The 13,839-nt window shown below is 34.4% G+C and overlaps 1 protein-coding gene across 1 annotated transcript in view; it reads right to left on the bottom strand.

Moving 5' to 3' along the window:
• Positions 1-340: 340 nt before the first annotated feature.
• The window catches only part of LOC136036443 (uncharacterized), an 89,204-nt gene continuing 75,705 nt past the window's right edge, over positions 341-13,839 (bottom strand). Inside the window, exon 7 of the mRNA XM_065718685.1 lies at positions 341-651. Within this exon, the coding sequence (XP_065574757.1) occupies positions 409-651 (243 nt within the window). The 3' untranslated portion in view covers positions 341-408. The remainder of the gene's footprint in view (positions 652-13,839) is intronic.

Raw genomic sequence — 13,839 nt, forward strand, 5'->3', positions numbered from 1 at the left:
CCGTTAATTTGCCTAGAATCAGAGGTAAACAAGCGTCTAAAGTCAAAATTGCAAAAGTTAAAAACTGCAATGAGTGTGAGGCAAGGCAATTGATTCAATTTATAAACTTAGACATTTGCTAGACTAATAAAAAAGTTATTTTGATGTTAGTTGAAGATCTAAAATATGTTCTGTAATGTTATGAGACATAGTATTTATTCAAATGTCCCAGTTGGACAAAGGGTCCTGTGTTTATAGCGTTAAATAAAAACAGTTGAATAAGAAAATTAGGGGTATTTACTACACTGTTAATTATAGATATTTCAGTGGTATCCCTGCTACCTTTATCCTAAGTAGTATATAACAAATATATAGCCTTTTATTGAATTTATTAGCGAAACGTAAATGATTCTTTAGAAAAACAGCTTCTCACTCCATACAAGATATAATATCCTCCAAACCCTCACGGGTGCGAACAACTCGCCAAGAGTAATCTTCAACCATGACTTCCATTGCCCTTCCTCGTAAGTTATAGTTAGAGGCCATTGCAGAGCAATAAGCTCCACAGTCAAGTATAGCTAGTGACTCCCCCTCTTCAAGAGCTGGTAGCATTCGATCTTTCCCCAAGAAGTCAGCTGACTCACATATAGGTCCAACGACATCATATTTGCCCTGTTGAAAAATAAATCAGTTAAATGAAGTTTTAATATCTCTGCTATTACAGTTCAATTTTTGAGAACTCTGAATGACCAAATCTCTGAAATGACAAACTCTGAATGACATAAAAAAAAATATAGTAAATAAATGCATATGACTGTAACAGTTATTTTATTCAGTTAAATATTTTTCCCTGTTTGTCCCGTCGAAATTACCAGCTACACTATTGAACTCTCAGTTTTAAAATCAAATTTGCAACTACAATGACTCTATTTTATTATTATTGACCTACCATGCTCCTCAGTTAAAATACCTGTTATACCCCTAAAATAACAAAACAATAATAAACTAGGAGTTCTTTTGTATCTTTATCCATTTGTATTTCAGATTAAAACCCATCTCTATTCAGTTTTTTTCTGTTAAATCGTTTAAATTTCTTCAATTTTTTTTTTTAGTTGGGATTGAATCCTCGTATATTTTGATTTTAAACACTGCCTCGGATTAAAAATTAGCCTAAGAAGTATTTTTTTCTACCAAAATTTGTACCAAGTATCCAACATTGAGTTAAGCTGAGCCAAAAGCTCTTATAGAATATTGCAAATGTGATTAAATTAAACAAGTTTGTGAGCGCAATGTTTAAAGGGAAAATAAAAACTAAAAACAATTTAGCGTCCTGCCTTGATGAGTTATAATTAAAAATTTTAAGAGAATGCATAATATTTCCAGCAAAATCAGATATATTTAGTCATTAGTCAGTGCTTCAGTCATCAGTCATTCGCCACCCTTACAGCAAGTTTATGTGTGTGTCATTCCAAAGATAAAAAATATAGAAAGTTGTGATAAAAACCAACAATTACAAAGGTCACCAAGTCACTTATGTACCATGAATTGATACCAAAAGTCACAAATTCACTTGACCTGTTTAATAATGGTGGTTTGAAAGGGTACATTGTCACATAGTATTTAGATCAACTTTATCGCTTTTCGCTCAATGGCGAGTCAAGGGATGCTTATGTTGATGCACTGCTTGCTGACTACAGAAAAGAAAAAAATAATCTATTAAGTCTTTTGTACATCTCCTTGATGTTAAAAGAGTGGACATCCATAAACGTAATCACTTTTTATTTATTTTATTCAAGATATAGGAGTTTGTACACAGTTAGGACTTTTTAGAGTCTACTAATCAAGTTAGGAATCCCCGTTTGTAACTGACGTGGGCACGCAAGTGGTTTTTGCGTATTGACGTTGCACGCGTGGGATATGATGCAGTCTCGCGTGACATGATAGATATATTGGGGGTGACTTAATCTTACGTGACTTGCTATATTTATAGGGAATAATCTAATGGGAGAGAACACGTGGGGTATTACGTAAGGACGGTGCACACACGCGTCTTGCATAATACTCTAAGAGATTTTTTCAGGATTTCATTTTCTTTCCATGCGTTCTTTTTTCAGGGAAACTTTACAACCTAAAGGTATTTTTGTCCGTGTTACGATTCGAATATAAGACCAGATATTTCCCCAATGACCAGATATAGACTTTAGCCATCTGGACCAGCAAACTATTCATAATATTTTGATTTAGGTTGTACATTCCACACGATAGCCTATTCTATGCAATGAGAACCCTTCTTCACGCATACTAGAATGATCAAATGAATTGCGTGTTCCCATATGGCTGCAATAATTGACATACAAAGGGGAAAATCGATTACTATAAATTGCTTACATTTGGCATGCACCTCCATGGTAAGTAATACTTTAGAGAGTGTTATCAGATATTATTGGGACTGGTTCATAACCCATTTGTCTTTAGGGATAGAGTCTTTTATTCTATTGGAACTTGAATGTGCTATCAGAGATGATTGAAAGGGAAGAATAGTTTCTACTACTCTATTCAATGCGCCTTCATTTTACGTTCAATTATTTTAAATCTTGATAGTAGCAAAATCACATTAAAAAAAATAAAACACGCAAACGAAGAAAAAGAAGAGACAGATCTTTGCATTCAGTTATTAGCGAAAGGTTTTAATGAAAATGCCAACGTTTCTTTGAGTCAAAAATATGCATACTTCACACTACCGTCGCGATATGTGACAGGCCCAACCAAGCAGGCAATTTAAGAGTGGAAATGGTTGTTATTAAAAGTAAATTTAAGCCAATGTCAAGAGATATTCCCGTGATGTCTTAATGAAAATATATTGTTTCTATTATTGTATTAGACGCACCTGCAAGAAAAGTAGACACATTTTTGCATTCGATTATTTCCGAGAGGGTTAAAAGAAAATCCCAAGTTTGTTTATACAATACTATGGACATTCATGCCACCATGACAATATATGGCTAACCCACTCCCGAGCAAACAATTCCAGAGGAGGAGTCTTGTTATAAGAGATAAATTTAAACTTTATTGAGAGTTATTTCTGAGTTGCTCTAAGCCGAAAAATCGTTTTAACATCTCCTAACTTAACTTTAAGCGGTAGAACACACTAGTCCCAGTAATGCACGCCACCATGGCAATATGTGGCTGGCCCGTGACACCCCTATGATACATATTATCATTCCTAAGACGTTTTTCAGATATTTTCTTGATAAAATTATACTTTAAATCCATTGGTTCGTGTTTTTGCAAACCAACCTTGTGTGATACACTATGTCAATTCACGCCACCGTGCAACACTATTACTATGGTACCCAATAGCATCCCTTCATTATTTCTAAGACATTTTCCGAAAAATTTTTAGTTAAAAACCATGTATTAAATTCATTGGTTCAGGTTTTTAAAAGCCAACCCTCCGTGATACACCATGCCAATTCACATCACCATGTCACACTATTACTGACCCTTTGGCACCCTCTAAAACCCCCTGATTATTCGAATGACATTTTCCACATATTTCCATAATAAAATCATGTATTAAATCCAATGGTTTGTTTTTTCGCAAACCAACCCTCCGTGATAAACCATGTCAATTCACACCACCAAGCCAAACTACGACTGGCCCACTGGCACCCTCTAGCATCTACTCATTAATCGTAAGACATTTTCCAGATATTTTCATGATAAAATCATGCGTTCTAACAGTTGGTGTTTTTCGCAAATCGTCCTAAACTTGTTGTACTATCTCAATTCACGCCACAGTGCCACAATATGAAAGATCCTGTGGCACCCTATAGTACCCCTCATTATTCCGAAGGCATTTTCCGAATATTTTCTTATTAAAAATTATGCATTAAATCCATTTTATCTTGATTTCACACGCAACTTTCAACGTGATACATCATTTCAATTTACACCACTGTGCCACATTAAGGATTACACATGGCACCTTTTGGGACCCTTAATCATTCCTATCATCATTTCATTTATCCTATAATCATTTCAGTTATTTTTTCTGTTACAACCATGCTTCAAAACCAATGGTTCGTTTCTTCGCAAGCCATCCTACACCCTCCATCCTCCACTGATTCGCCACGCACCCCCTCATCATTCCTAAGACCTTTTCCAGATATTTTCTTATTTCTAAAAGATATTTCTAAAATTATGTATTAAATTTATTGGATCGTGTTTTCACAAGCCCCCTTAAACGTGATACATCATGTCAATTCACGCAAAAATGCCAAACTATTGATTGCACATGGCACCCTCTGGCACCCCTGGTCATTCCTAAGGCATTATCGAGGTATTTTCTTGTTAAAAATTATGCATCAAATCCATTTGTTAATTTTTTCAAAAGCCAGACCTCTATGATACGCCATGCCAATTCACACCACCATGTCACACTGTGACTGGCTTTCTGGCATCCTCGGACACCACCTCATCATTCCTTAGACATTTTCCAGAAATGTTCTTCTTAAAATCATGCTTTAAATCCAATGCTTCGTGTTTTTGCAAGCCACCCTCAACGTTATACATAATGTCTATTCACACCACCATGCTACACTGTTACTGGCTCTCTGGCATCCTCTAATATCCCTCATTATTCCTAAGTCACTTTCCATGTAATTTCTTGTTTAAAATTATGCATTAAATCAAATGGTTGATGTTTTAGCAATCCACCCCCTAACGTGATGCCCAACGGCAATTCACGCCACTGTGCCAAACTATAAAGGGCACAAGATACCATCTGGCACACATCATCGCACTTAAGGATTTTTCAAACTTCTTCTTACAGAAATATCCGTTTACACTAGAATCGATGATTTAAACTTAATGGAAAACTCTAGTACAGTTTCTTTTGACAACTCTAGACAATTCACGCAACCCTGGCAAAATATGACTGACCTGTGGCATCCTTGTAATACACGTTATCCCAGCTAACAGCTTTTCAAGCTTTTTCCCGTAAAAATAACTTTATTAACTAAACAAGAGCATAGCATTTATTTGAACAGCATAGACTTGCCATTTCATTGTTACATTGCAAAGCATATTGAAATTACCCCCCCCCCCACCCCTTCTCTTTATTTTTCAGTAGTTTTATGAAAAAAATCTCCTTTATTGTTCAAAAGGGCATATAATTTAAAATATTTTCTTAAATAAGCCTTTTCCTTATTTTCCCAACATGTAAAAACCAAGACCAAATCATAGACATCAAAAACAAGCCGTAGAAATTTCGGCAAACACATAGAAATCATGATCAAAATGTAAAAATCGAGGGCAACCTCTAAAGTCAAATCCAATAAAGAGAAATCTTAACCAATGCATAGAAATCCACAAGAATTCATAAAATTAGGGTCAGCCATAGAAATTCAGGACAAGCCATAGACATCAAGACCAATTCGAAGAAATAAAGACATCAATATGTTGAAATCCAGAACAATCTTAAGAAATTAAAACCAATACACAGAAATCAAGATCAAACTGTAAAAATCGTAACCAGTGCATAGAAACAAAGACCAAACCGCAAAAATCAAGACCAAACTCTAGGAATCATGATAAACATAAAAAATCAAGACCATTCCAAAGAAATCAAGGGAAACATCTGAAAATGAAGATTAATGCATAGAAATCATGATAAGTCCCCAGATATCTAGACGGATTCATAAAAGTCAAGATCAAACCATAGAAAGCAAGGACAACCTCTAAGAATCAAGACCAAACTAAGGAATTCAAGTGATCAACATTTAGGTTGATTAACATTTAGGTTCAAACTAAGGAAATCTAAGGAAACCCCATAGAAATCATGACCAACCCGTAGAAATCCAGAAGAACACACAAAAATAAAGATATCAATATATAGAAATTCAGAACATTTCTTAATTATCAATACCAATACATAGAAATCAAGAAAAACTGTGGAAATGAAGACTAACACATAGAAACGAAGATCAAATCATAGAAATCAAGATTAAATTGTAGAAATCATGGCCACACTCTAAAAATCATTACCAATACATAGAAATCCCTACGAATTCATAAACATCAAAACCAAACTGTAAAAATTAAGACTAATCCCAAGAAATCAAGAGGTTAATATTTAGAAATCTAGAGCAAGCTCATAGAAATCATAACAAATGCATAAAAAATCACACAAACTAGCAAATCTTCAACATGTGGAAATCCAGAACAATTCTTAGCAATTGAGACTAAGATATACAAATAATGACCAGACTCTAGAAATCTAGATGAATTCATAAGAATAAGGACCGACAAACCGAGAAAATCAAGGTAAACCTCTAAAAATCAAGGCTAAATCGAAAAAATTTAGTGGTGAATATGTAGAAATTTAGAGCAACCCCATAGAATTTAAGAACATCTAATAGAAATCCAGGCAAACTGACAAAAATCAGGGGATTAATATGTAAAAATCCATACCAAACCACAGAAATCAAGATACCAATGCATAGACATACAGACCAAACTATAGAAATCAAGATCAATCCCCAGAAATCAAGAGATCAATATGTGAAAATCTAAAAAATGACCTAGAAATCATAACCAATACCTACAAGTATGGACGAGTTCTGCAAAATCATAAGCAACGCATAGAAATTTAAAATAATTTATAAAAATCCTGGCCCATCCCGGAAATTCAAAACAAACACTAGACATCAATACCAAGCCATAAAAATCAAGATGTCAGCAAGAATAAATCCATAAGAATTCGTAGAAATCATGAACAGTACATGGAAATCCAGTTCAAACCATAAAAACCAAGACCAAACTCTAGAAATCATGGTCCACCTCTAAAAATCAAGACCAATCCAAAGGAATCAAGAGCAACATCTAAAGATCATGACCAATACATACAGTTTATAACCAGGCCCTAGAAAACCAAACGAATTCACAAAAATCAAGAAAAATCTGAAGAAATCAAGAGATCAAAAGGTCAAACTCTAAAAATCGAGATGAATTTGAAGATATCAAGACAGGTAAATCATATCCAATGCTTAGAAATCCAGACAAACTCGCAAAAATCAAGATATCAACATGTAAAAATATAGAAAATCATTACGAATCATGAAAATCTAGACCAAATCGTAAAAACCAAGAACAAACTCATGAAATCATGGTCAAACTCTAAAAATCAAGACCAATCCAAAGAAATCAAGGACAACATCTAAATATCATGGTTAATACATACAAGCCATGACCAGACCATTGAAATCAAAACGAACTCATAAAAATCAAGGCCAATCCAAAGGAGTCAAGAGATCAATAGGCCCTATTCTAAAAATCAGGAAAATCAGGTCAATATGTAGAAATCTAGGCCAACCCCAAAGAAATCATAACCAATGCCTAGAAATCCAGAGAATCTCACAAAAATCAAAATTTCAACCTATAAAAATCCAGAAAATCTACACAAATCATGACCAGTTCATAAGAATCCAGACCAAATCGTAAAATCCAAGACCGGACTCTAGATATTATGGTCACCCTCTAAAAAATCAAGACCAACTCAAAAAAATCAAAGGCAACATCTAAAAACAAAGACAAAGATATACGAGTCATAACCAGACACTAAAAATCTCAATGAATTCATAAAAACGAGATCAAACTGAGGAATCCAAGGCCAATCTCTGAAAATCAAGGCCAATCCAAAATAAACAAGGAATCAAAAGGCCAACAGATAAAACCAAGATCAATCGAAAGAGATCAAAAGGTGAATATGTAGAAATCTAAAGAAACATCATTGAAATAATAATCCATGTTTTGAAATCCAGACGAACTCAAAAAAAATCAACAGATCAATATTTAGAAATCCAGATCAATCCTTAGAAATCAAGACAAAAATTCACACAAAATTCAAAACCAAACGATAAAAATCAAGAAAAGCCTGTAGAAATCATAATCAGTGCATAGAAATCCAGACCAATCCATAAAAACCAAGACCAAAATCTAGAAATCAAGGTACACCTCTAAAATCAAGACCAATCCGAAGATATTAAGAAAAACACCTAGAAATTAAGATCAATACATACAAATCATGACCAATCCCTACAAACACTGACAAATTCTTTCTTCTAGAAATTACATACAAACCTGCATACAAATTGCAAACAAATCTACCATACAAAGAGTCTCTTCCTTTATTCAATTCATCTCTAAATCTTTTCTTTGGAGGAAATGTTGATGTGAGTGTAAAGCATTTTTAGCCTTTAAAGGCGCTCTTGGGTAATTTCTGTCGAAGAGTCTAGGTTAGATTCACTTAAGACTTTGCCGCGTTTTTAGTCTTTTTTGACAGAAGAAGCAGAAGTTTAAGCCTTCGGATATTCGATTCATTCTTCTTTTTTAGGTATCTTCTCAGGCACTCGTTGAGCGAAATATCGAGCCCCATCTTCCGGGTTATGAATTGAATGCAAGCATTTTTCACAAATAAAGTTCTCCAAGTTCAATAATGGAATGTATATATAGCATTCCACTATTGAGGGCTTATCCGTTAGGACGTTTCCCTTAATATAAGCAGATTGAATATCAAAATAACTATGTTTCTTGAATTTCCTCTTGTACTTACTTTTATTTCATAACGAATTTTAGTGCATGGTCTTATGATTTAATCATAAAAACCATTTCGGTTTATAAAATTCAATGCTGCAAACCATCGTTTTTATTAAACTTAATGATTGTATTTGAGATTCTATTTATAGCAATAATCTTCATGACACTAGATATCTAACAATAGGAATGTCGCTTCAAAAAAAAAACTACACGAGCAATGTTTGAATCCAATATATTTTGAGTAAACTACACCGAACATTATAATAACTGCAGAAAAAAAAATCAATGTTGACAAACTGGACTCATTTCAATACTGAAGCATGTGAATCGTAAGGTCTATCAAGTCACGTGTCGTTGACCTTCAAAACCTGTTTTTAGAAAATTATAAAGGCTCCCCTTCGGAACCCAAACAAGTCATGTGAGATTACGTCACCTGAACATGTAAATATTGGACCAAGATCATTTTTTTCTTTTTTTACAGCCGTGGGGCTCGAAAGCCCTATCAAACAACGTGTCATGTACCTTTGAAACCTGTTTTTGCTTAATTGTAAAGGTATCTCGGAGCAAAAACAATTCACACGAGCTTTTCCACCCTCAAAAATAAATTTATAAACCAATAATGGCAATTGTTTTTATTTTAACCTGTTTCGTGCTTATTTTTCCTTTTGAAATCCGTTGCATGTTGTTTTTTCTCTTTGGGAAACTTTTACATTATATTTTCCCATCGTGAAAATGATTTTGTTCATAGAACTTATTGTGTCCTGATTTTGTTCAGGGAACTTGTTGTGCGCCATTGCATTGCTAGATTGCAATGTTCCATGACATTTCCTATCCCATGAAACTCAATGGGCGACAAATGACACCCTCTAATGTTATTATCAAACATATTAGATTTTTTGGGGGATTGCCTGCAAAACTATACTTTTAACCAAGATTCGATGGTTTAAACTTAACGAAAAAAATCCCCGTTATTGTTATATCCGATGACTCCTAGCATTTAAGTCAGCGTGGCATAATTTACCAACCCCCGATGAAACCCTTCTGGCACAAATTATCACGCCTAGGTGTTTTTTTCATTTTTTGTTGATGGAACTTGCTACGTGTTGATTTTTCTTTCCCAGAATTTGTTGTGAGCCGATTTCTTTTTCGCTCTTTGCTCGAGACACTTCTTTTGTATTGGTTTTCTCTCCGTGAAACTGAGTTTATTCATGGAACTTCTTGCGTGTCGTTCTCGGACCATATTCCATGTTAACTTTTTTGTCCGTGAAACTTCTTGCATATTGATTTTTTCTCATCACAAAACTTATACATGGATTTCTCTCCAATGAAACAAATTTAATTCATGAACCTTGTTGCATGCTTATTTTTGTTCGTGAAACTTATTGCATACTCATTTTTCTCTTCCCGAAACTTGTACATTGCTTTTTCGCCACGTGAAACTGATTTTTCTCATGGAGCTTGTTGCTGGTTAATTTTTTGTTCATAGAACTTGCTGCGCGCTTATTCTTGTTCGTGAAATTTCTTTCATATTGATTTTTAGAAACTTATACATTAATTTTTCTCCACTTGACACTTGTTTTGTTCATGGAACCTATTGCATGCCAATTTTTGTTCATGGAACTTGTCGTGTGCTGATTTTTGTTTGTGAAACTTGTTGTGTCTGATTTTTCTCTTCGTATAACTTGTACATTGATTTTTTCTCCTCGTGAAACAAATTGTAGCCGGGGATGTTTTTAGATAATGATTTTTTGGTTCTGGAAGTTGGTTCGTGCTAATATCTTTCGCGAAACTTGTTGCATGTTAATGATTCTTTTCGTGAAACTGATTTTGTTCATGGAACTTCTTGCGAGCTAATTGTTGTTCCTACAACTTGTTTTTAATTTTGTTCGTGTAACTTGTTCCAAGTAAATTTTTTTTTAAAAGTTGTACATTTATTTTTTCACCAAATGAATTTGATTTTGTTCATGAACCTTGTTACATGCTGATTTTAGTTCGTGTACCTTGCTGCGTGCCAATTTTTGTTCTTGAAACGTGTTTCATACTGATATTTTGTTCATAGAACTTGTTGCGTGCTGATTTTTTCGTGTTTCTTTTCTTGAAAGAAGTATTGTGATTTTGTCACCTGATGAAACAGATTTTGTTCTTGGAGTACTGATTTTTTTCTTGACCTTGGTGCGTGCTGATGTTTTTGTGAAACTTGTTGCACATTGATTTTTTCTGCGTGAAACTTGTAAATTGGTTTTCTCTCCTCGAAAAATTGATTTTGTTGATGGACTTATTGCGTGTTCGTAATTAGGTCCCGGAACTTAATGCGAGCTGATTTTTTTGTTCGTCAAACTTTTTCATACTGATTTCCTCTCATCGTGAAAATTATGCATTAAATTTTCTCCACGTGAATGTCATTTTGTTCATGAGGCACGTTGAATGCTAATTTTTATTCATGTAACTTGTCGTATGGTGATTTTTGTTCGTAAGACTTGTTGCATATTGACTTTTCTCTTCGTGAAACTGATTTTGCTCATGGAACTTGTTGCTTGCTGATTCTTTATTGATTTTCGTGTTGATTTTTCTTTGCCAAACTTGTTGCGTGTAGGTTTTCCTCTTCGTTAAACTTGAACATTGATTTTCCAAGTGAACTGATTTTGTTCCTAGAACCTGTTGCGTGGCGATTTTTTGTTCATAAAACTTGTTGCATGTGGATTTTTAGTCAATGGAAGTTATTGCTTGCTGATTTTAGTTCGTGAAACTTGTTGCATATCGAGTATTTCTTTCCGTGAAAGTTGCACATTGATTTTATCACCACTTTGTTTCACTTTGTGAGGCTAATTTTGTGCATGGAACCTGTTGAATACCGATTTTTTATTTGTGGAACTTCGCGTATGCTGATTTTCGTTCGTGGAACTTGTTGCATGTTGATTTTTCTCTTCGTGAAACTTATACATTGATTTTTCCTTTTTATGAAACTTATTTTGTTCATGGAATCTGGTGCATGCTATTTTTTGGTTTTTGGAACTTGTTGTACGCTTATTTTTGTTCTTGAAACTTGCTACATGTGATTTTTCTCTTTGTGAGACTTATATAATGACTTTTCTTCTCATGAAATGGATTTTGTCCATGCAACTTGTTGCGTGCTAATTTTGTTCGTGAGACTTGTTGCATATCAATTTTTTGTTTTCGTGAAAGTTTTACATTGGTTTTTTCGCCATGTGAAACTGATTTTGTTGATGAAACATATTACGTACTGATTTCTGTTCGTGGACCGTGCTGCATGCTGATTTTTGTCCAGTAAACTTGTTGCATGCTGATTTTGTGTTATTGGGACTTGTTACGTGCTGATTTTTATTAGTGAAACCTGTTTCATATCGATTTTTCTTTTCGTGAAAGTTGTATATATTTTTTTCTCCTCGTGAAACTAACTTTGTTCATGAAACTTATTACATGCTCATTTTTGCTCGTGTGCCCTGCTGCGTGCTGATTTTTCGCGAAACTTGTTACATATTGATTTTTTCTGCGTGAAACTTGTACATTGATTTTCGTCCTCGTTATACCTGTTTTGTTCAGGGAATTTGTACTAGATTAAATTAGGTTTGGTTGTACTGTAGCAACTGTGACGGAATCTACACCTAAACTACATATGGTATGTCAGTTGAAGTTAGGTTATATGACACTGCATCCAACCTAACTTAGCCTAACCTACCAAGTGTAGGTTCCGTAATGCTTTGTACGTTTCACCCTGGCCTAACCTAGGACAATTTCCATGAACAAAGAAAGTTTAACCAAGACAAAAACCAACGTAAAACTTTCCCCAAAAGAAAATACAACAAGTATCACGATGAAAAATCAGCATGAAAAAAGTTCCATGAACAAAAAAATCAGCATGCAACAAGTTCTATGAATAAAATCAGTCTCATGAGGAGAAAAACCATTGTATAAGTTTCACGAAGAAAATATTGACATGCAACGAGTTTCACGAACAAAAATCAGCATAAACAAGTTCCAAAAACAAAAAATCAGTATACAACAAGTTCCAAGAACAAAATAAGTTTCACAAGGGAAAAAATCAATGTACATATTTCACGAAGAGAAAAATCAACATGCAGAAAAATTTCGCGGCCGAAAATCAGAACGAAAAGAGCTCCACGAAAAAAAAATCATCGAGCAACAAGTTCTATGAGCAAAATCATTTTTACTAAGAGAAATAATCAATGTAAAAATTTTCCAAAATCAACTCAGAAATCAGCACGTGATTCGATGAACGAAAATCAGGTCGCAACAAGTTCCATGAACAAAATCAGTTTCACGTGGATAAAACCCAATGTATAATTTTCGCGATAAGAGAAAATCCATATGCAAGAAGTTTCACAAAAAATAAGCACGCAATAAGTCCCGGGAACAAAAACAACACACTGGAAGTTCCATGAAAAAAATCAGTTTCACGAGGAGAAAAAATTGATACACAATTTTCATGAAGAGAAAAATCAGCATGGAACAAATTTTACGAACAAGAATCAGCACAAAGGAAGTTCCACGAACACAAGTTTCATGGAGAGAAAAAAACAACATGCAACGAGTTTCACGGACAGAATCAGCAAGCAGCAAGTTTGAAGAAAAACAATGGTCATAATTAGATTATAAATTTATTTTTGAGGGGAGAAAAGCTTGAAAAAAAAACCCTTAGCTGTGATAATATTTGCCAGAAGCGTGTCTAATGGGGATTGTTTTCATTAAGTTTAAACCATCTATTCTTGAGTAAACGAATATTTTTGCATGAAATTTCCTGAAAAAATGCCATATTTATGATAATGCTTGCTAGAGGGTGTCATTTTCAGCCATTTAGTGTCATGGGCTGGGAATTGACAAGAAACATTGCAATCTAGTAATGAAATGGCTAGTTTCCACTTTTCAAATAAAAACAATGGTTATTTTTAATTTATAAATTAGTTTTGAGCGAAAAAATATTTAAAGACCCTGAGGTGTGATAATACGCACCAGAAGGGTGTCATCAGGAGTGGTACATTGTGCTTCTCTGGCCCTCAAATGCGAGGAGTAATCTGAAGAAACGCTACTGGGTGTTAATTTATTAAGTTTAAACAATTTATCCTTGTGTAAACGAATATTTTTGCAGGAAAGTGCTCGAAAAATGTCCTATGTGTGATACTCTACGCCAAATGGTGCCGTGTGCCATTTGGAGTTTGCCACAGTGGCATGAATTGTCATGGGGTATCGTGTCTGGGGGTGGAATGCTAAAACACGAACCATTGG

This window comes from Artemia franciscana, chromosome 15 (assembly GCF_032884065.1).
Source record: "Artemia franciscana chromosome 15, ASM3288406v1, whole genome shotgun sequence".
Taxonomy (NCBI): Eukaryota; Metazoa; Arthropoda; class Branchiopoda; order Anostraca; family Artemiidae; genus Artemia; species Artemia franciscana.